Source organism: Dipodomys ordii, unplaced genomic scaffold, assembly GCF_000151885.1.
Source record: "Dipodomys ordii isolate 6190 unplaced genomic scaffold, Dord_2.0 Scaffold197, whole genome shotgun sequence".
Lineage (NCBI taxonomy): Eukaryota > Metazoa > Chordata > Mammalia > Rodentia > Heteromyidae > Dipodomys > Dipodomys ordii.
The window spans coordinates 271747-296307 of NW_012267413.1; the positions used below are offsets into that span (position 1 = coordinate 271747).

The window sequence follows — 24561 nt, forward strand, 5'->3', positions numbered from 1 at the left end:
GAAACCTGAAGACACAGCCCTAACTGAAACCCCGGAGGCGGGGAGGTGGGGGGGGGGAACGAAGGGAGGAGCGAGGAGGGTGGAGGGAGGAGGAAGGTTGGAAGCCCCAGGTCCTGCGCACCCTGGGGAGTAGGCGAGGCTTGGGGGGGGGGTGGTAAAGGGCGTACAGGGAACGCCCCTGGCCCACATATGGCCTTTCAGAACCTTGTCTGGGCTGTAGACCCATCCCAAACCCAAAGAAAGTGGGCGTAAGCGTGGGCATCCCTATGGTACTTGAACGGCATCGAATCTGACAGTTTCCTTGTCGTTCCGTGTCCAGCACATGGCCACCGTCATTAAAGGCTGCAAAGAGTAGCCATCATTTTTTTTTTGACAGGAATTGATTTTTGACACCTGTAGTCAGCATGGTAGGTAGTACCTTAAACTCATCTGTTTTCTTTCTTAAGATTATTTATTTTTGCTGGTCTTGGAGGCTGGAACTCTGGGCCTGGGCGCTGCCTCTCAGCTCTTCAGCTCAAGCCTAGCGCCCTACTACTTGAGCCACGGTGCCACTTCCTGCTTCCAGCTTTTTTCTGCTTATGTGGTACTGAGGAATCGAACCCAAGGCCCTCATGCATGCAAGGCAAGCGCTCTACCACTGAGCCACTTTCCCAGCCCTCTTAAGATTATTTTTTTAAACATCCTCAATTTAATAGGCTGTGATAAATATACGATACATCATATGTGTTATATTGATACCTTATATCAATTATACGTGATTTTGAAGCCAGATAGACTAGGGGGAAATGACGTATGGTCAACTTCCAGCAAATATAGTAGATATTCCTTCATGTATTTCCCTTAAGATTAAGGGAACAAAAGTCATTTTAGGGGAAAATGAAACAGAATAACTTAAGGAAACTGAGGCCTGATGAAGGCAATTCAGAAATATGGTATTTAGAAACTAAGAAATCTAAAAAAAAAAAAAAGAAAGAAAGAAAGAAGAAAAGAAAAAAAAACACTTAGAAATGCTATCTTTTGCTTCAGAGAAAGGCAACAGGGGAGGGATGCATTTCTCACCCAAGGATTGACAATTGCCTGACAGGGTGCCCAAAATTCAGATAGCAGGACACCTAGCTCAAAGATAAGGAGCTGTGTAATATCTCAGTTACTATTCAATACTGAGTTACTTGAGTGAGGGAAAGTTGGGTTTTTTTGTTGTTTTGTTTTTTTTTTTTTTGCTTTTTTTTCTTTACCAAGGGGTTTTGCTAGTTTTTCTTTACCAAGGGGTTTTTGCCCTTAATCAATAATTTTGTTGTTTTCTGATTTCCCATGCATATTCTTTTCCCAAGGAAAAGGGGGTTCAGGGAAGAGAGTAAATTTCCAACAGCAGGAGGGACTGAGGCCAGTCAATAGGAGGAAATTTCTGCCAGTGAATAGTAACTCAGATATTACAATCTGCTTTATGACAAGATGCTTTTTTTTTTTTTTTTTTGGTAGAGGGTCTTGAACTCTGGGCCTGGGAGCTGTCCCTGAGATCTTCAGCTCAACATGAGTGCTTTACCACTTGAGCCACAACACTATTTCCAGTTTTCTGGTGGTTAAGTGGAGATTAGAGTCTCACAGACTTTCCTACCCCAGCTAGCTTGAACTGCAGTCCTCAGATCTCAGCCTCTTGAGTATCTAGGATTGATTACAGGCATGAGCCTCCAGCACCCGGCTAGCAAGATGCATTCTTCTTCTTCTTCTTTTTTGAAAAGAGTAATCAATTGTATTCTTTTCCAGTGGATTAAATATTCATATCTAAAGGGGATATTTTTATATATGTTTTTATTGTAAAAATACTGTACAGAGGGGTTACAGTTACATGAGTAAGGTAATGAGTACATTTCCTATCAAGCATTGTTACCTCCTCCTTTGTTTTTCCCCTACCATCCCTTCCCTCCTCACCTCCCCAACTCCTCCCCGCCCCTCCCCCCCAAGTTGTAAAGTTTGTTTACAACATAGTGTCTTGTACAGCTCATTGTTACAATGGATAAACCTATACCTTATGGAATTCTATGCCTCCATCAGAACAAATGACATCGCCCCATTTGTTAGGAAATGGAAAGATTTGGAAAAAATTATATTAAGTGAAATAAGCCAGGCCCAAAGAAACATAAGTCCCATGGTTTCCCTTATTTGTAATAACTAGTAAATGTCTAGGACAAGCAGAAAAGGTCAAAAGCTATGTACATATGACCATATAAGATGATGTTAAGCAAAATGAATCCCAAGATAGAGACACAAGTGGTTATTTTTCTTTCTTGCTATTAACGTATTTATAATGTATTATGTGATTTTTTTGTTTCTTTTGTATGTTCTTTCCCCACGGTATAACCCTTGCTTTCACTGTCTTTGATTCTGGTGCCCTGCATCTTGTATATACATTTTTCTAATTTGGGGAGGGGAAGGGAAATAACAAAATGCAAGATGCATTCTTTCCTGGAAATAACAAGCTGTGGTTAGAGCAGAGACAAAGCACTTCTTTTTGCCAGGTACCAGTGGCTCACACCTGTAATCATAGCTACTCAGGAGGCTGAGATTTGAGGATCATGGTTCAGGCCAGCCTAGGCAGGAAAGTCCTTAACACTCTTATCTCTAATTAACCACCAGAAAACTAGAAGTGGCACCATGGCTTAAGTGATAGAGCACTCACCTTGAGCTGTAGAGCTCAGGGAGAGCACCCAGGCCTAGAGTTCAAGCCCCATGACCAAAAAAGAAAAAGCACCTAACATAACTTGAAGACAGACCCCCTTTATCCTATAAATACCCCAGCAGCCCAAGGAGCTGTGTGTCTCTCTGGGTATCTCCTTATGTGCACATCTGTCTGTCTCTCTTTCTGTGTGTGTGTGTCTGTGTGTGTGTGTGTGTCTGTGTTTCTATGTCCCTATGAGAGCACCCACACTCTGCCCTTCTGTTTGTCTGCTTTTGTGTCTGCCTGCTTGCCTGCTTGTTTACTTACTCAAAAAAGCTCTGCCAATTTTCTTACCATTGTGACTTGTCCAGAAATTCTTATTCTGTGATCAAAGTCAAAGAGCCTAAGTGAAGAGTTCCTATACTTAAAGGGAAGCTTCATTAAACCTCACCTCCATCTAGTGACAATTTCAATATTGAACTCATATTTTATCATGTTTATTTACTTGTTATAACTAATATAAATATAAATGTAATATTTGTACTTACTATGAATTTGCTGTAGAGAATATGTCAATAGAGATCTATAATTGCCTATTGACTGGCCTATGCAAACTGTCCATGGCTGCTGGCCCTTTCATTTCATTTATATATTTTTCATCATAAATGGACAACCTATGTTTGTCCTATAACTAACATAGTTTTCCTTTAGGGTTATCTTGTTAGAGCCTACTACACACTGGGGACTTATTTTACCAGTTCATGCCCAGATTTTTATTGGTTGAAATGGGCTCTGATAACATTTTGCCCAGGCCAGTCTTGAACTATAACCTTCCCAATATCTACCTCCTCAGTTGCTAGGATTACAGGTGAGTCACCTGCCCCCCATCCTCATTCTGGGGATCAAATCCAGAGCCTTGCACATTCTAGACAAGCACTCTATCATTGCCTTCTGTCTTCAGTAAGCTGTTTCTTAAGTGCCTTAGGATAGCTTTGGCACATATGTATCTGTGTGAGATACCCTGTATTAAGGTATATCAGCCTATTATGATCTCACTTGGCAGGATCTCCCCAGGATCCTAGAAATAATTGGGTCAATAAACTGAGAACCTCTGAGGCCTCTGGGTTCTCAGTCTACTCATTCATTTGACAAATATTCAGAAACCTTATTGAGTACCTATGCTGGGTCTAACTATTCCACTCCTTCTCTTCTGCCAATAAGAGAAACATCTCCCCCCCACCCCTTAAGTTCTACAGGGCTGGCACTAAGGCAAAGAGACTGAGGCATGATTGTTTGCTGCTTCTCCCAATGTTGGCAATGTTATCCTAAAAATTGATTGTTTCATCAAATATAAAGGAACCCTCCCCCAAAGATCCCCAAACCAGTTCTTATTAACAAGATCTCTTTAGAAGCCTCCTGTAATCCCAGCTATTCAGGAGGCTGAGACAGTTTGAAGCCAGCCTGAGCAGAGAAGTCCTCCAAACTTCATTTCTAATTAATCAGCAAAAAAGCTAAGCTAGAGGCATGACTCAAGTGGTAGAGCACCAGCCTTGAGTGGAAAAAGTCAAGTGAGAGTATAAGCACAAGTCCATGAGTTCAAGCCCAGGTACTGTCTGGGGAGGAAAAAAAAGTAGAAAAAGTGCGAAAAACTGGCTGCAATGAGTGCTAAAAAAATCTTCCTGCCTCACTCCCACATTTCAAACCAGATGGGAGGGAGGTCCAATGCAGCCTAACTGTAAATTCCAAGCTTCAGACCAGAAAGACATTCTCCACACCTGCCCCTAAAACCTCCTGGCTCTGAATTATGTAATTACATATTGTGGACTAGATATTTGTATGGGTTTTAGTTAGCTAGGTGATATCTTTGGATAAATAGGACTGAATGATTGTGGTAGCACACACTTAAATGTATAAACACACAAAAAACCTAATAAGCAATTCATCGTCCCAGGAGAATGATAGGCAACCTTGTGGGGAGGAAGAGCTATGCTCATTTTATTCCCTTCTCTTCTCTGTATTTGCATCATAAAGGCATGGGAAGGGCCAAATATGGTGGTGCACACCTGTAATCTCAGTGCTGTAAAAGCCAGAGTGTGAGGCCAGCCCAAGATAGAGCAAGATCCTTTCCGGAGAAAGAGGTAGGGTAACACATTAGAAAGTAGGTTTCAATTTCAGTGCAAACGTGAACATACTGAGATGAGGTTGGCAACAGGTTTCAGTTATGAAGCTCACAATCCAGTGATATTTGCGAATTAAGTGTTCTTGTCACGGGAATCCAGCGCTCTCTCCTCTTCAATGCTGTTTATTCAGATCAACCCACATGCGGAGACAGCGGGGAGATTTATCAAGCCCCGCCTCCGTCGCGCGTGGAGAGTAAACAGCATTCTTTTCCCGGAGTTTGAAACCTGAAGACACAGCCCTAACTGAAACCCCGCAAGCTCCGGCCCCGCCCCTCCCAACTGCAGAGCAAGCCCGCCCCTCGGCTCCCATTGGCGCGTTTAATTCACGCCGGCACCAATGGGCGGTGGTGGCGGCGCTGTCAAAGGGCAGAGCCTGCGGCCAGTGCAGACTGAGGCTGCGGCGGCCGGACGTGGCGCGTGGGAAGCGCTTCGGGTCGAGGGCGACGCATCCGTGGACTTCAGGCTGCAATGACTACCCCGACGGTACCCCGGAACCTGCAGCTGCCCGCTACTCAGAGAGCCCAGTCTGCGTTCCGAGGTGAGCAGCGGTGGCGGGAGCAGCGGGCGGGCCGGCGGGGTGGAGGGAACGCGGCCTTCAGTCGGCTGACACCCTCCTCCCTCGCCCCCTCCACCTCGCCCCCGCCCTCCGACCCGCGTTCCTGACACGTGCGGCGTGTGCGAACCACGGAGCGCGGTGGTGATGGTGGTGTGCGGGTTCAGTGACTGCTGTAGCGCCGCCGCGGGGACGGGTCTACTGAGAAAGGGGATCCGTTTACCGAAGGCGTTTGCGTGGCTCCCGCCCGCCAGCCCCGTCGGGGTCCGCGGAGGCGGGGCTGCGAGCGCCCGGACCCACTGCGCCTGCGCAGAGCCCCGAGGCCGCCGGGTTCCCCCGTGAATTTCAGGCGGCCAGAAGGGCGCGGCGGGGCAGGGGGCGTTGCCTAATCGGACGTTTTCAGTGGGGAAAAAAATATTTTTGTCTTGACTTTCTGAAAACCCATAACCAAATGGTTTACAGCCATACTAAGGTTGTTCTTTACCTGAAAAACAAAGATTCTCACTGTTCGTGTAATAACATTACTATAATTATATTAGCATACTCCCCACCGGGGGAGATACTGCCCCTCTAATAAACCTTATAATAATCTTTCTCCTGTGCCTGCCTCCTCGTGGTCCCCAGGGATGGCCCAGAAGGATCCTAACACTAACCCAACCCAGTTAGAACTAAAAGAGTAGTATTTAATCTCTACCATTGATTTTCTTAAAATCTTGGCTTCCCTTAGTCGCATGTTGAAATGATGTTCTCCAGATTTTTCACATGCAATGGATAGTGTGATTCTTTATGTGTTTGTGACAGGACCAGGGCTTGAACTCTGCGTCCCTCTCCCTCTCCTCCTATATCATCCCACCTCCTTCTGCCCTTCTCTCTCTCTTTCTTTCTTTCTCTTTCTTTCTTTTCTTTCTTTCTCTCACTTTCTCTCTCTCTTTCTTTCTTTCTCTCTCTCTCTCTCTCTCACACACACACAATTTTTCATCCAGTGGCTCCTCTCTTAAACTTGAGCCAGGCATCCAGTTCCTTTTTGCTGATTAATTGGAAATAACAATTTCATGGATTTGTTTGCCAGTGAAGGCTCCCAGCTAGGTTCTGAGGGTTGGGCCTCCTGAGTGGCTAGGATTACAGATGGAGCCATCAGGCCTGAAAATATCATTATGTCATGAGTAGTCTCAGGAACTTTTTATGGGATGATTTCTTTTTCTTTTTTTTTTTTTTGTCGTCATGGTGTTTGAACTCTGGGCGTAGGCACTATCCCTGCACGCTTCAGCTCAAGGCCAGTGCTCTGCCACTTGAGCCATAGCGGCACTTCCAGTTTTCTAGTAGTTTATTGGAGATAAGAGTCTCATGGACTTTCCTGTCCAGGCTGGCTCTGAACTGTGATCCTCAGATCTCAGCCTCCTGAGTAGCTAGGATTACAGGTGTGAGCCACTGGGGGCCCGGCCTATTATGGGATGATTTCTCAAAGGCAATACTGAACTGGAAACATTCCTATCCTATAGAAGAAGAAAAATTTTGAAGTGAAATCATTTAGTCAGCCACGTTTATTTGCTATCATTTGATGTTTTAACTAATGTTAACTTCTTGTTCTTTCCTTTTATTAGAGCAAAGAAGACAAAAACTTGCAGAACATTTGTTAAGAAGGAAGACAATGTTTTCATACAAACAGGAAAATAAGACATCCAGGTAAGGTCAAGTTAATTCAGTCCAGGAAGATTATATTTGAGCAGGGCACAGATGGTTCATGCCTATAATCTTAGCTATGCAGAAGGCTGAAATCTGAGAATCAAGGTTCAAAGCCAGCCCAGGCAGCAAAGTCCATGTGATTCCTACCTCCAATTAACTAGCAAAAAACTGAAGTAGAATTGTGGCTCAAATGAGAGAGAGTGCCAGTCTTGAACAAAAAAGCTGAGAGGCAGCACCCAAACACTGAGTTCATTCATACACACACACACACACAATTAGAGCTCTCCAATAAAAGCAATGCATTCTACATCTGTAGTTGTCAAATTTTTCTGTTACTGCATTTAAGAAGTTTTTAAAAGATAAAAATAAATTTTTACAACATTTTATTTAACACAGTTGTATTCCTGATGTTGATATGTGATATGAAAAGGTAATAAGAAAGGCTGAGATGTAGCGCAGTGGTAGCCTGTTTGCCTATCTTGGGAAAGCTCTGGGTTTAATCTTCAGCAACATATACACATATACACAGATTTAAGATACTTTACATCTTTTTTGGTGCAAAGTCTTCCAAATCTGGTATATTATACTTTCAGCATATCATTTTGGGCTAGTTATATATGTTAGTAGCTACTTTCTCAAATGATCATTTCTATGCAAATTCACACCCTTTAGAGAATTAATTTTGATGGAATATGTGTATATATGCTGAGATCTTGTAGTGTAAGCTATATAGTACAGGTCAACTTCTTTTTAGAAACTTAAAATCCTTCTGCTCCTAGTACTGGGATAATGTATGCTACTACACCCTGCTAAAAGTCACTCTTTCTAGAATTTATTAAGGCATTTGGTTTAGTTTGGTTTGGTTTGGTTTGGGAGGTTATTTTTGGTACTATGGATTGAACCAGAATCTCCTGTATGCCAACTACACATACTGACCTATACTCCCAGAATCTTATCAGGGCTTTTACTCAGTGTACGAAGTGAGTTTTTATTTAGAGAGGGCAGGTGGCCCTCCCAGAAACTTTAAGAAATTTGGAGGCTATTATTAGTTTTGTTTTTTATTTTTATTTTTTGTTCAGCTTTCTATAAAAATACTTTTGTATTATTTTATTACCTGGCTATGGGAAAAAACACAAATATCACAAAAGTATATGAAATGGAAAGTCAGAAGTTCCCTTGACTCTGGATTTTGCCACTGAACACATTGTTTCAGTTTCTTTTGCATCCTAAGAGTGGTCAGCAATTATTATTTAAAATATTCTATGAATTTAAAATGACTTATGGAATTGTAACACTCCTGTATAACTCCTTAATAATAACAATAAAATTATATTAAATAAAACTATGATCAAAACTCCCATTTTCTCCATTTGTCCAGAACTTTGAATAAAAATGGTGAATGCTTTAATACTTTTCCAGAAAAAAAAAGTATAATACAAGCCATGACAAAATCTTGCCCTTTCTCCAGTCTGACTGAGCAAATAGAATGTGAAAGGCAATATAAATAACATTAGTGAAATGCATAAAAATTATAATCCTTCAAAATCTTTTAATAAATTAATATAACTATAGTAATTGAAACATATTTTGAGGATAATAGTCACATTCTAGTTGTTACCAATGAAAAGTTTTGTTAAAAGTAACATTTCATCAATTCTAATGTATAATTTTTTTCTTCACATTTTAACATAATTGCTGAACTTGGGACTCTAATTTAGAATCAGTGGCTTGTCTAATTGATATTTTTCCCCTCATAATTTAACACAAAATTATTATACTCACCTGTTAAAAGATCATCATGGCCTGTAGCTGCAAAAAGGAGTTTAGGATAACATAATCTATGGGAGGTGGTATTAAGACTTAAAGAGAATGTGTTTAATTTTCTCAGCCATCTTGTTTGTACTACTAAATTACACTAATAATTAAAGCTCTAAGTCTCAAGTACTACTACATTTGTTTACCATGCACACTGCCTTGAGTTGGTCCTTAGCCTAACATAGACAAACATACACAAATTTAAAGGTTTAAAAACTGAATACAGAAAGCTTAGAAGGGAAGAATGCTCCCAGTCTCTGTTGCAGACCTGGGTGAACCTGCAGTATTTTCTTTCTGTGATCAGGCTCCATGTGGACTATGCTGCTTGCCTGACTCTAAGAGGATTGTAACAATGAACTGAGGCCAGGGGAACATGAGGAAGGAGGGACAAAAAGCAAGTCTAGGCTGGAGGGAGGTTTAGAGAGGCCCTGGTACTGTAACTGTGGTCCCTGACTGCTGCTGATGACGTGACCACTGAACTGAGTTCTAGAAACTGACATGTTGGAGAGTACTGAGAACAGAGTGAAGCCAGGTGAAATAAAGGAAATTAGTTGTTATATATCCCCTCCTAACCTTCTTAGTACAGGACCAATGTATTTTTAATTCATTTTTTAGTTCTACAGGTCAGAGAGTGATGACACCTGAGGACCGCATTCAAGAAGAAACAAAAGTTCTGAAACTTAAAGCAAAAATGGTAAGATAGAGACATTGTACTCATTAACTTGCATTTTCTCCTCTTTCCCTTTCATATATTCTTTCTGAAAGAAATGAGTTCTCAAATACTGATTTGTATTAAATGACTCTCTTAGGATGACAAAGAAAATATCAAAAGAATTACAGAGGACAAACATAACCCAGTGGAAAAACATTGTGTTGCTCTAAAACCACCCAATGAATTAACAAATTCAACTACAACAATTGAAACACATAATTTTGAGGATGATAATCAAAAGTTGTTACCAATTAAAGATAATTCCCTAAGTCAAACTATGACATTAAGCCAAGCATTTCACTTTAAACACAGTAATAAAAACAGACAAGTGGCTGCAGACAAACCAAAGCAAGAGGCTAACATGCCCAAGAAACCTGTACTTGGATGTTATCGTGGCCAAATTGTTCAGTCTAAGATTAATTCATTTAGAAAACCTCTTCAAGTCAAAGATGAGAGTTCTGCAACAACAAAGAAACTTTCATCTACTTTCTCTAGAGCCACAAGGCCTGAACCTGTAAACACCAGCAATGTAACAGTGAGAAGTGATAAAGTCTCCAATAAGACTACTACCACTCAATCTCTGAACACTAAATCTGTGAGCACTGCATCTCTGAATACACAACTTGTGCGACCTCTTATTAGAAGTCTCCAAAGTAACACCCAGGACAGTGTGAAACAAGGCATCAGCAGAACCTCTACCAGTGTTACAATTCGAAAAGGGCCTCCTAAAAAAGAATCACTACAGTCAAAACCAGTTCTATCTTCTGTAAAAACAGGCTCTTCTCAGGACATAAAAAGAAGTAAGGCACTAACAAGAAACACAGCATCAGAAAATGTAGCCAGACCTGCTCCATCTTTCAATACCAAGCTAATAGAAAAGTCAAAAACCATTGACCAGCGCAGGCATACTCTAGCAAAGGCAACTGTTGATAGATCAGCTCTGCCCAAAGAAACTGCAGAAGAAAGAAAGTGAGTACATGGAATTTGTTTCATTTTTATGGGGGCTTAATTTTTAATTAAGTACCATTTGTGGATATGGCATGTATTTTCCTTGAATGCATTAGATTTTTTTTTTTTTGGTCAGTCGAGGGGCTTGAACTCTGGGCCTGGGCGCTGCCCCTCAGCTCTTCAGCTGTAGACTAGTGCTCTACCACTTGAGCCTCAGCCCCACTTCTGGCTTTTTCTGCTTATGTGGTACTGAGGAATCGAACCCAGGGCCTCATGCATGCAAGGCAAGCACTGTACCACTGAGCCACCTTCCCAGCCCCTGCATTAGGTTCTTTAATGTGTTCTTTTCTGACATAAACAAGTCATATGTGTGTCCTGGGACAATATGGCTTGAAAATGACTATGCTTCATGTAGTTGAGTAGTTGCTTCAGTAATCTGTTTAATAATAATTAGGAAATATAATTTGCCCATTTAAAAATGCATTCTTGGAACCCTTGAACATATGATTGATCTTGCTAAGTATACGATTACTAGTTTAGAACTATTTATGAGATTCAAATTATTTTAAACTTTCAATTTGGTAGTTTTAACATCAATATCAAAGTAATTAATGCTTATCTGCTGCTTCTGACTGTAGAGCTCGTCTGAGTGAGTGGAGAGCCAGCAAAGGAAAAGTGCTGAAAAGGCCTCCTAACTCAATTACCAAGCTTGAGCCTGAAGGACAAAAGGAAAAACTAGTTGGATCTTTTTGGACTACAATGGCAGAAGAAGATGAACAGAGATTATTTACTGAAAAAGTAAACAAAACATTTTCTGAATGCTTGAACCTGATTAATAAGGTAGAGTTTTTATTTTATAATTGTATAGCCAATTTATGGTCTTACAAATTATCTTCATAAACATATTGTCTTGTCAAATTATATTGTCATGGTTTTGGCCTATTAATATCATTGATATGTTGATTTAATATTACTGCGTTATCAGCCTTTAGTTTGTTTTGCACTGTTTCCATAAATAGCAAAAGGTTAATAGGGTTTATTTCTCTAAGATATTAATGTCCAGTAAACTGGAGTAACATTTCCTTTCTCTTCAAATATTTCTGTTTCTTTCATTTGTTAAACATATTCACAAGTTATTTTCTATACTCAAATATTTTGCTAAAGTCTAGCAACAAGTTTTTATTAAAAATCATTATTATTCCTAGCTACTCAGGATGCTAAGATCTTATAATTGAGGTTTGAAGCCAGCCCAGGCAGAAAAGTCTGTGAGACTCTTACTTACAGTTAAAGAGCAAAAAGCCAGAAATGGAGATGTGGATATGTGGCACAAGAGATAGAGTGTCAGCCCTGAATGAAAAGCCAAGCCAGAGCAACAGTCCCTGAATTCAAGCCCCAGCACTGGTACACAAAAAAATTTAGCTAAGTATTTATAGCTCTAACTATCCTATAATCCTAGCTACCTAACATCTGGAAGTTTGCGGTTCAAAGCCAGTCCTGGAAAAACAGTCTAGACTCCCTCTCTAAAATGACCAGAAAAAAGCCAGGCTGAAGATGTAAAAGTGGTAGAGAGCCAGCTGAGCAAGTAAGCTAAGTGTGTGTGAGGCCCTGAGTTCAAATCCTCAGAACTATCCCTTATCTGAAAAAAAAAAATTACTACATGAATTATTAGCACAGATTCAAGTCTGCAAAAATATTCTCAAACAAAATCCCATTAATTTAAACCAATATTATTCTTGGTCTTGAATTTATGACTGAATTTTGTTATTTAGACACAAATCCTCTGTATTGTCAACTCCAGAATATTTTATTTTATTTTTTTGTTTACTCTTTAATCTTGTTTCGGATACCCACAATGTCTAAGGTCCAAAGCAAGACTAAGTAGGATATGATTTTAAATCTTACTCTACTCTTTAGGATCATCTTTTACTCTTTTGTGCTTCAGAGCACTAATGAAAGTTACAGGCAAGAAAACCCTGATTGTATTTTTATTTTTATCTAGTTAAACTTTTTTGTTTTTATAAATTGGAACTTGTAAGCTGGGAACCGGTGGCTCATAGCTGCAATCCTAGCTATTCAGGAGGCTGAGATCTGAGGGTCGAGGTTCAAAGCCAGCCCAGGCACAAAAGTCTGTGAGACTCTTATCTCCAATAAACTACAAGAAAACCGGAAGTGGCACTGTAGCTCAAGTGGTAAAGTGCTAGCCCTGAACTGAAGAGCTGAGGGACAGCACCCAGGCCCAAAGTTCAAGCCCCATGACTGACAAAACAAAAAAGGAACTTGTCTATATTGATCTTTAACTGTGTATAACTCTTACATAAACCACTACAGATTCACTTTAACAAAATAGTAAAACCTAACAAAGACAGTTAAATGGGGAAACTTTTAGGCTATTCTCACTCACAAACATTTAATAGTTACCAAACAGAATCCCACAATCAATACAAAGATTGAAACTAAGAAAAGTGTTAATTTTTATTAACATGTATCTCAACTAATACTTCAGTTTTGCTGCCACATTCTTGTGTGTATGCTTCTTTTTAGTTATCAAGAATAAGTTTGGAGGGGCTGGGAAGGTGGCTCAGTGGTAGAGCGCTTGCCTTGTATGCCTGAGGCCCTGGGTTTAATTCCTCAGCACCACATAAGCAAAAAGAAAAAAGCCAGAAGTGGCGCTGTGGCTCAAGTGGTAGAGCGCTAGCCTTGAGCTGAAGAGCTGAGGGACAGCAACCAGGCCCAGAGTTCAGGCCCCAGGAACGGACCCAAAAAAAAAAAAAGAAGAAGAAGTTTGGAGTTAGAAGGATTATAGTGAATGTTTTTATGAATAATTTCCTAAGGACTTTCTGTCTTTTGTCACTCATTGATACTGCTTTTAGCACCACTATTGATTGTTCTTATTTAGAACATACTACATACTTTACTTCTTGCTATTTTAGGGATATCCGAAAGAAGAAATAATGGTCACACTGAATGACCTGATTAAAAATATTCCAGATGCCAAGACACTTGTTAAATATTGGATATGTCTTGTACGTATTGAACCAATCACAAGTCCTATTGAAAATATCATCTCAATTTATGAGAAGGCCATTCTGGCAGGGGCTCAGGTGAGATCGAAATTTATTGACCTTTATTTTTATAGTACAAACAATTCAGAATTATTTTATAACATATATCCCTTGACAATATTGTGGTCAGGTACTTATTTGGTAGTAATGGATGTTAAAGGCCTTATGGAAGCCAAGTGTATAGCTCAGTAGTAGAGCCTGGAGGCTCTGGGTTCAATTTCTAGCACCAAAAATAAATGAAAGCCATTATACATATTGAAATACATAAATGAAAGCATTATACATATTGTGTTTTAGTTTTAGTCTTCTACATTTTTCACTTATTTACTAGAAATATTCAAACCTTACAAAACAGATATAAGTGGAAATGTCAATTTAATAAATTTTCTATGATAGGTATTTTAGTAAAAAAAAACATCATTTTATTCATTGTCCAGCTGAAAAATTTACTGGGAGACTGAATTTTAAATAAACTAACTTTCAAAATGTTACTAAGCCCTAATGACTATAGAGAAAAGTAGAAATATGTATAAATAAAACCTTATTTATACACTATACAAGTTGGTCTTGCTCAAACAAAAAGAAAAGATGATAAACTATTGTATCTACCACTATTGCCAACATGATGGTTGAATACCATTCCTTTTACCTCTTTTATGCTGCTGATAAACAAAGCTCTGTGTATAGAATATGTCATTTCGAAAGAGTTTTTTGTTTGGTTGGGATTTGGTTTTGTTGTATGGATAAATGTTACTAAAACGTGTTTTCTTTAGAACAAATAGCTAAGAAATGCACTATTAAAAATTCCTTACATAGATCATTTTAATTACCCCATTTTAGGTTTTCTTTAGAAAGAGCTACTAATTTTAGTCCCCCCAAAGCCCTGCAAATGTTATTTGACCTTTTACCTAAATAAAAAATCAAATATTAGCATGCACAAGTTTCTAGGTTTAATCCTCAGCATTGGGGGGTGGAGAGATTTAGCAGGTAGTGTCTGGATGGCAACCATGTAAAACTCTTCCCTGAAGCTTAGTGATATAGACTTTAGTAGGCAAGGGATGTTAGGGCCTTACTATATTAAGAACTACAGTACTTAAAGCACTTTATAGCAAGGATATAAAACTGGAGCTAAGATTCATAGAAAGCAGTAAAGAGAATGTGATACCAGAGCAGAAACTGGAAAACAAGAATTAAAAGTATCCAAGGAAATTGAAAGCAAGACTGAGTTCTGGAACTAAAATTATGAAACAAAACTTCTGTTTTATATAATATTCTTGACTATTGTAGTGAGCATAATAGCTCAAAGAAAACAGTGTCTATGATATCTAGAAAATAATAGTCTTAAATGAAACATGTTGGAATAACCAATCTTAAGCTATTCAGAGATGTTTTTAATGATATGTGAATAAAATATAACCAGAACTTAATATAAGCTCATTAGCTGCCAATCTTAATATAGCAGAATATGATGGTTCATGTTTATAATCCTAACTATTCAGGAGATAGAGAAGAAAGGAACATCAAAATTAGAAATCAGCTCAGGCAAAAGTTCATAGTACCTCACCTCAGTATGGTGATACATGTCTATAATCCCAACTATTTGGGCAACATAAGTGGTAGGGTCTTGATCAAAGGTCAACCCAGGCAAAAACATAATACCTAATCTGAAAACATAAATAAGTAAAGCAAAAAAGCATTGGTGATATAGCTCAAGTGATAGAGAGCTTCGCTACTAAACCTGAAACCCTCAGTTTAATTTCTTGTATCATCCAAAATAGAATCAGCTCTTGAAAAGGTAATAATGATGTTAATTTGTTATCTTCTCATTATTTTAGCTCATATTAAGCAAGCAGCAGTAATCACCCAAAACTTAAAAAATGAGGGAGATTATCTTAAATATGAAATTCCGATTGTTTAAGTTTGCTTTTTATCCCATCAGTTGGAAAAATAAACAAGTTTTCCAAGTAGTAATAAGTGTTTTAGGTCAAAGGAACCACTGCCTTGAACCAAGTATGATGGTACTTGTCTATAATCCCAGTTGAGGCAAGAGTATTTCTAGTCAGAGGCCAGCCTGAGTTACATAACAAGAGCCTGTCTCAAAAAACAAAACCCAGTGTCTTATTTTAAAATATAAAATTTTAAACCTAGTGTAGTGGCTTGTGCCTGTAATCCTAGGCACTCAGGAGGCTGAGATTGGGATGATTGTGGTTTGAGGCCAGCCTGGACAAAAAAAGCTTGGAAGGCCCTCTCTCAACCAAAATAAATGTTGGATATGTTGGCATATACCCAACTACATGGGAAGCCTAAGTAAGGAAGATCGAGGTCCTACAGGACTAGAGCAAAAGTAAGATCCTATTTGAAAAATAACAAATGCAAAAAGGGCTAGGAGCACGGTTTGAGTGATAGAGTGCATACCGAACAAGCACAGGCACTTATTTCAAATCCCAGTACTGCTATAAAGAAAAAGTATATACAAGACACACACATACATGCATACATATGTGAAGTTTTAATCACTAGCCTAGTATTTTCTACTTACATGACCTATTTTCTAAGAATATAAAATATAAATCTCCTTTCTTCATTAAAATACATTAAGCCTATCGAAGAGATGCGACATGAAATTATAAATATCTTAACAATGAAGAGTCAAGAAAAAGTTAATTTGGGTAAGTTTTTATTTTGTTTCTTTCAACTTAATTATGATTTTAGTAAATTTATTTATTGAGTTAGTTTTTCTTTTATCTATTTTGTTTAACTTTAAAAATATCAAGATTATGAGGTAAAATGGATTTTTGTATAATAAAGATATTTTATCTGGAGTCTGTGGCTCAAGTGGTAAAGTACTAACTAGCCTACCAAGTACAGGGCCCTGAGATTGATCCCTAGTACTGCCAAAAAAATAAATAGAATGAATTTTTATTGAGGAAATAAGATCCACATTTATCGACTATGTACAAAACATTACTTACTTCTTTGTGCCTTAAGTATGGGGCAATTTAATCAGGCACTAGTGGCTCACACCTGTAATCCTAGCTACTCAGGAGGTTGAGCTCTGAGGATCACGGTTCAAAGCCAGCCCAGGCAGGAAAGTCTGTGAGATTCAAAGTTCCAATAAATTGCTTTGAAAAAGCTGAAGGTAAGTCTGTGTCTCCATAGTGCTAGCCTTGAGCATAAGAAGCTTAGGGACAGCACCCAGGCAGGGCCTGAGTTGAAGCCTCAGGACTGGCACAAAAAAAGAAGTAGACATTTTAGGGCAGGTAATATAACTGAATGGTAGAGCCCTTGCTTAGCATCTTCAAGGGCATGAATTTAATTGCCAGTGCTGTAAAACAAAAAAATAAAGGTAGTTTTATTAGGCAATCTCAGAAGACTTTTCCTTACTGATTTCTACACTGAAAAGGCTCATTAAAAAATTCCAGCATTTAACTCCTTTTTCTGGAAAATGGAGATTGTCAGAACAGTTGTTGATGTATGAAATAATTGTATAAAGCTAGTATCTGATGTATTGCAATTTCATTAAATTTTAGGTATGAATATTAATTAGCTTACTAGGAGAAGAAATCACTATATAGAATGCCAGCTAATTATTATCCTTTGTTTGGAAAAATTGTTTCAGACTATTTTTGATAACACCATTATGCAGTCAGCAAATATTTGAGTGCATTTCTATGCTATCTTGAGGGCTACTGGTCATTTTGTCTGATTGAACAAGTTCAAACAGTTAAACTATTTTTGCATTTTTTCTTTGTAAGACAGGGTCTTACAGTGTTTCCCAGGCTGTTCAAAAACTCTTGGTATGAAGTGATTTTCCTGCCTCAGCCTCGAGTAGTTGGGTCTATAGCTGTTCACAATTGCACTTGACTTTTTAAGGCTAGTGATATATGCTGCCAAATTGCTTTCCATAGTAGTACCTGTATTTTAAGTACACAAAACCAATTTAAACTTGAGAGATCTAGGTCAAGGGCTAACCTTCAAAGAAAGTCAGAAACTATACCAAAATTTTAGATTTTAGTACATAAGTTTTTGCTTACATTTAAGATCCCTTCCCCCCTACTTCCCCACCCCCGAACTCTGGGCCTAGGTGCTGTCCCTCAGCTCTTCAGCTCAAAGCTAGCACTCTTCCACTTGAGCCACAGCATCACTTTTGGCTTTTTCTCTTTATGTGATGCTGAAGAATCAAACCCAGGGCCTCATGCAGGCAAGCACCCTACCACTGAGCCACCTTCCCAGCCCCTAAGATTTTTTTTTTGAAGTGTATAAACCATCATTGGGTTAACATGCTAATGATATTAACATAATGCTGTATTCCAGGAGATGGTACTTATATTGGCAATATAATTAGTTCAACAGGGAATACTTCAATTTATGAGGCCTGTTAATATGGCCTAGAAGAAGATAGGGGCTATGATTTAATATTAAGAATAAATAATGAAGTACTTGAGAAGAAGTAGTATAAAGAAAACCCAGGAAAGACAACTAGTACAAACAAAACCTAGTCTTGTCTCAGTCTTCCAGCAAAATAGAAAGCAACTTACCTGAAAAATAGAATCTTCTTCCTTATAATTTTCACTGGCTCTAGAGATATGTAGAAGGATAAAAATGGTATCTAAATCTGATTCAGTTTCTCTTTTTTCTTAATAATACTAGTTAATATTTTCTAGAAAGCAGATTGTCTATTAGTCTTCAGATAAAAAAAGTATATTCTCACATTTCTGAACTATACTGGCTCAAGTGATAGATCTCCTGCCATGAAATATATAAGACCCAAATACAAAATCACTTTTACAAATCAAAGCTAATTGTAAACAACAAGAGAGCATAAGTGGGAAATATAAAACAAGTAAAAATAAACACAAACAGTTTGGATATCTTGCAGAGATACTTCAAATCCACATATTCAAAGTTGAACAAATCTCTCTCTCTCTTTTTTTTTTTTTTTTTGCCGGTCCTAGGGCTTGAACTCAGGGCTCTGTCTCTAAGTCTCTCTGTGTTCAAGGCTAGTGTTCTACCACTTGAGCCATAGTGCCACTGCTGGCTTTTTATGAGTAGTTTATTGGAGATAAGAGTCTCACCGACTTTCCTGCCCAGGCTGGCTTTGAACCACAGTCCCTGACTACAACTTCTTTTCTTGTCCTGGCTCACCTCCATATTCCTTAATTTCTTTTATTTTTCTAGAAGGATTTATACTATCGTTACCCTCCATATCTATTTTCTACTTTTTCTAATTTCATACTTACCCTCTAGACCTCAGTTCCTGAAAGAAACTTTCCCAGCTACTTGTCATTGTATACTTTCCCCTCACCTCACCCAACCTACACCTGCTTTATACTCATTGTTTTTTCCTGTGCCATCATTGATGTACTCCATTACTTGTTCATCTTCTAAACTGTAAACTCTGGACAAAGACACTAATCTTCCTGACCATTGGAACCTCAGTGCTGATCCAATGCCTGGTATATATCAAACACAAGTATTTGCTGAATTAATGGACCTATATTTTCTCTTACTTCAACTTCTACTCACTAAATGTGTAACTAAAACATCTCTTATTAAAAACTTAGAATGATTTTACTAATAACTAGATTCAGTGGTCTTTTCAAAATAATGAGATTTGCTGTCTCAAGAATTTCAAATTTAACTTGTTTTATTTTGAACTATGTCTTTTCTTACTGTTTGCCCCTTTTTATCATCCTTTTGTCAGAAGAAGGGAGAAAGAGAGGGGAGGGAGGGAGGGAGATAATAGAAAGAACAGGGGAAAGGAGGAAAGGTAAGCCCTCTTCTGGCATTAATGACTCCTACTCAAGAAATTTTAGAAGGGTACCACTCATACTCGTGCATACCCATTCAGACATAGATATGCATCCGTGACTCAAATATTTCTCACATTGGGCCTTCCTATCCTAACCTCTAATAACTTGCTTATTCTATTGTAACAGCTACATCTTCTTGCCATCATGTATTACTCCTTGCCATTCTGGACAGTTCTGTATATCAACCAAATTTTATTGTATATTTACAATGCATTTTTTTGCCAAATTTTTTACATATAGAGTTCATCATAGTCTTTTTACATATAGAGTTCATTATAGTCTAATTCCTATCTACCTATCTGAACTCTTCACCATCTTTCCACATTTCCATCTTGTTCCTTACCCTATATTCTAAATATCGGCTTATTACTATCTTGATAGATAAATTTATTTCATGTTTCATTACAAGATTATCTTCCTTGGGTTTGTCAGATGCTCATTTTTCAAGACCCAGTCAAAGTTTTTCCTAACCGTTTCCCTATACCATAAGCAGTTAGTTTCTTTTTATAGGTTCCAATAACTCTTTGGTTTTACTTCATTTATAAATACTTCATTCATATAAATTGTTTTAAATCGTGTCTCTTTCATGAAATGAAACCTTAAGGATAGGGATGACTTAAGTCTTACATTTGTCTTATGATCTCTATACATAGAAGACAGTAAATATTTGTTAGCTGTTAGCAGTATTTATTCAGGAAAAGTAATGTTAAGAGACATAGTTTGGTTCTTTTATTTTGAAAATTTGACCAAAAGCTTAAATCTATACATGTATTTCTATAGGAGAAAATACCAAGGAGACTCATGTAACCAATGAACAAATCCAAGAAATCTACATTGAAGATAAAGTGGTTGATCTAGAGCCAGAAAATCCGGAAGGGGAGAATAAGTGTAATAGAGAAATGCTGTGTAAAGATGATGAGAAAGAACAAGACCACAAAACAAAAGATACAACTAATGATTTCAGTACCCCTGAAACAGAAACGGGAGCAAGTTGCTTTATTAAATATAATATATCTACAACACCATACTTGCAAAGGTAAACTTTTAAAACTTAATGTGATTTGATTTGTTTTTATGCTGAAAGATAATTTTTTTATTGTTGTTAATCTGTGCTAGGGAACAAATTCAGGCCCTTAGGCAAGCAAGGGCTTGCTTTAAAATGTGATATATTAAAGTCTTCACAGACTCTTGCTATATCATGGTTCACTTATTGTGGCTTCACTGTATCACAGGTTTAAAACAAAACAAAAGTAAATTGTAATCCCTACTTATCACGGAAGCTACAATCAAGAGGCCCCTGCAATAGGTAAAATACCCAAAGTAGCAATAAGCGAACTGTGACATAGTAAGGGATAACTATCTAATGCTGCTACTTTGAGGATTTTCATCTATCACAGAGGCGGGGATGAAGGTGGGGGTGGGAAGGGTGCCCTCTAGAATGTCACTTACGAAATAGATGAGGGATCATTTCAGATTATAATTACTATTTGTTACTATAGGAAAAATTTCAAATAAATGGAATATCGTTGGGAAATTTAACATTTTAAATATTTTATGGCTTTCCTTTTCACTAAATATTGCCATAGTGAAAAAAATTGTGCAATTCTACTTTAATTTCTATATTATGAATTAATATAACAGTTGGTTTTATAGCTGAGGAATTAGAGGATTCTGCATACTCAACCATACTATGTGCTAGTTATAACAATAAATCGAGAGGAAAGCATATGTTCCTCACTTAAAGGAGCATTCAATACCTCTCCCTTTCTCTAAGACAAACAAGCACATACCTATGACATACAAGTTAAAGTATGATTAATAGCACAGAGGTACAAAGAATGTGTTATCATGCTTTTGAATTTAGAGAATCATTTTTTGTATTTCAGTATAAAAAAGAAGATGCAACTTGATGAAACAAATTCTGCATTTAAAGATCTAAAGTTTCTAACACCAGTAAGACGTTCCAGACGCCTTCAAGAGAAGACTTCTAAGTTGCCAGATATGTTAAAAGACCATTATCCTTGTGTGTCTTCACTAGAACAGTTATCAGAGTTAGGGGGTGAAACTGATGCTTTTTTATGTCGTCCCAATACAGCATTGTTTCCTATGTTCTCTGAGACCGAAACCACAGTTGAGATAAAGCATCCATGAAGAATGAGGGGTTTTGTTCTTCCTGGAGTAGTTTTGTTCTAAGTATTCTTTGGTCTGGACTTAATCAACTACCTTTATTCTAGTATTCATAGCAGTGATTTCCTTTATTAATATTCATGTTACAAAGGAATAAAGGAGTTGCCTTTTTGGTGTTGCAAAGCTATCCTATGTTGTCAGTCTCATTAGAGTGAGATTTTCTTTAATATAGCTCCATTTTGTCAGCTTATTTGCTGTGTTCCTAATGTTTGCTTCTTCACTTTATTAAGTATAAGTAATGGTACATTATCAGAAAGTGAGGTATTCGAGATAAAATGTATATTTCATATTGTCATGTTTTAAAAGCTTGACACACCTGTCTAAATAAAATAGCAACAGCTTTTTTTGCCTATCTTTAACATGGAAGTAAAAAACTGAGGCCTGGAATGGAGCTCAGTGGTAGAGTGTGTACCTACCGAACATGTCTCAGGCTCTGAGTTCAACCCTAACAATAAAAATACCCCCAAAAAGTAACATTAAGACAAAAGGTTTAGTTTATTTTCCTACCAGACTCGCATTTCCTAGACTGTTGTGTCCTTTGAACTGCCTGTGGTTCTTCACTGTCACTTTGTGTCTGTGGGAGTGAGTGTGCATCTGTGATATTGTGCATCTTATAGCAGTGACTGTGCATCTATGACAGTGTGCATCTTATAGCAGTGAGTGTGCATCCATGGCAGTGAGTGTGCATGTAGCAGTGGACACTCATCTGTAACAACATGCATCTGGCAGTGAGTGTGCATCTGAGGCAGTGAGCAGGCATCTGTGGCCTCGACCTCCATTTTTTCATCAAAACTGAGGTTTCAAAGAAAAGTTAATTACCCCATTTCTAAGAGAAAGTTACCTGTATAAGAAAGATGAAATGTCAAAGTCTAGTCCTTTCCTTTGAAGCTTGACTATGTTAATGTCAACATTTTAACCTCTATTTAGCTTCATTTAAAGCTAAATGGATCTGTATTAGAATGGAGTTACTGTAAGAAAACAACCAGTTGTTTTCTTCATAATATAAAAATGTCACTGTTAAATAATGTTTGTTTGAGACATGACTTGTCACGTTTTCTGCTAAATACCACCAATAAAATTTGTTTTATAAGGCCTTAATCTAACACTAAAATGATACACGTCTTCTAACAATTCTATAGTTTCAAATAAGTGAACTGTAAAGATGATATTAGTAACTATAATAGGAATCTTTATATTCATTTCATTTGTGTAATAACTTTACTACCAATTTATGTTCTAGTGAATAGGATTTTATTCTTAATGTACCCAATATATACTTATACAATAAAAATACCTGTAATGATATTCTAATGTCCTTTGTTTTGTTTCTTGGGTTTTTTGGTGGGTGCTGTGACTTGAACCCAGTGTACTGTGACTTGATCCAATTAGCTACATTCTCAGGTACAATGACACTGATTGCAATGACATTTTATGAGAGTTGGGAATATGGATCGGTGGTATGCCATTTGTTTAGTGTATAGAAAGGCCCTAGATTTGATCCTCAGCACCATAAAAACAGTTTGTCAAATGCCTTTTAAAGTGAATGAATTTGAACTTTACCTTTGAAATGCATTGTAAGATTTTAATTTCTTTTTTGTGTGTGGTGTGAGGTTAAAGGGCTTCATGCCAAGCCTGTGCTCTACCACTGAGTACAATGTCATCCCACACCTTCATCTGAAGTTCAGAGTATTAGACTGATGGTTCTCAACCACAAGCGATTCATGCTACATCATTTCTGCCCTGAACACAGACTGGAGACATTTGGTAGTCAAGACTGGGGGGGGGGGGGGGGGGGGGGGGGGGGGGGGGGGGGGGGGGGCGGGGAGGGGTAGTTAGTACCACTAGCATCTAGAATACTGCTAAACAGGGGCTGAGGGTTTAGCCCAGCGGAAGGGCGCCCGCCCTGTGCGTGCAAGGCCCTGGGTTTGGTCCTCAGCCCTGGAAAAAAAAAACTACAAAAGACAAAAAAAAAAAAACAAGGCAACAGAATACTGTTAAACATACTATGACACACAGGACACACGTACACACACACACACATACAGAGGCATGCACATTGTAATGAAGAATTATATGCCCCTAAATGTCAACAATGCCCAGGCTGAGAAACCTTGAGAGGAAACATTACTGTGTTCTCCTCTCTATTAATGCTATTTAGTGACTTCTCTGTCACCTCCCTCAGCCCAGTGAACTTTGCCACAGGAGGCAAACTGATTTCTGGGCCACAGCATGGACCTTGATAAAATCAAGAACTGTTTCCTTCAGAGATCTTACAACTATTTAGACCTGTAGTTCCTCAAATGCTCTTTTCCCATTGTAACCTAGTTCAGCACCAAGAACAGACTGCTAACTACCTGTGTAATTTAAAATATTCCAGCAACATGGAGTCAGAAATTCTCTGAAGCAGACAGATATGGTTGAAACCTGGAAAAAGTTAGGTCCTTTCAACCTAATATTTGGGGAGCATCTCAGTCTGCTTTTTCTTTTTAAATTTCTTGTACAAATTGTAATACCAGTTGTAATCGTTCTTTTCCTTCCCTCCCTTCCTCCCCCCCCCCTTTCTTGACAGCTTCTTGCTATAACACAGACTGGCCTCAAACTTGAGATCAAGTTAGTAACTAGCCTCAGGAGTGCTAGGATTACTGGTGTGTGCCACCATGCCTGGCAACTGCAATCTTAATATCCCTTTGCCATGTAAGGGAACAAATGCAGCCATCTCGAGGGATGGAGAGTGGACATGAATTCTGCCTTCCACATTTGCCAAAGCTAGTAAGTGCTAGAAGTGACATTGTCTCCATGAAACATCTATACCTGGGCTACTTGCCAGTTACCAGGGGCCACTTTGCCTCAATATTATTAGCATTGTAAGCAGTGTAAGAACAACTTCTTTAAAACGTGCTCTTCATAAGCCCGGCCACTTAGAAAACAGCGCCTCCCGCTGCATCCTAGCGG

General features: G+C 38.3%; 1 protein-coding gene across 1 annotated transcript; it reads left to right on the plus strand.

Annotated features, from left to right (window-relative positions):
- Positions 1-5159: 5159 nt before the first annotated feature.
- On the plus strand, positions 5160-22914 carry Ckap2 (cytoskeleton associated protein 2). Its single transcript, XM_013034863.1, has 9 exons — positions 5160-5374; positions 6991-7072; positions 9503-9581; positions 9697-10568; positions 11186-11387; positions 13478-13648; positions 16209-16278; positions 20203-20458; positions 21309-22914. Exons 1-9 carry the CDS (start codon positions 5305-5307, stop codon positions 21571-21573), a joined length of 2067 nt encoding a protein of 688 aa, XP_012890317.1. The 5' UTR covers positions 5160-5304; the 3' UTR covers positions 21574-22914.
- The last annotated feature ends 1647 nt before the right edge of the window (positions 22915-24561 follow it).

Bases quoted from the DNA above. Each gene is read 5' to 3' on its own strand.
- Ckap2 (XM_013034863.1), top strand. From the start codon at position 5,305: ATGACTACCCCGACGGTACCCCGGAACCTGCAGCTGCCCGCTACTCAG. The intron at 9,582-9,696 runs GTAAGATAGAGA...TGACTCTCTTAG, and splicing joins TGAAACTTAAAGCAAAAATG to GATGACAAAGAAAATATCAA. The intron at 11,388-13,477 runs GTAGAGTTTTTA...TTGCTATTTTAG, and splicing joins GCTTGAACCTGATTAATAAG to GGATATCCGAAAGAAGAAAT.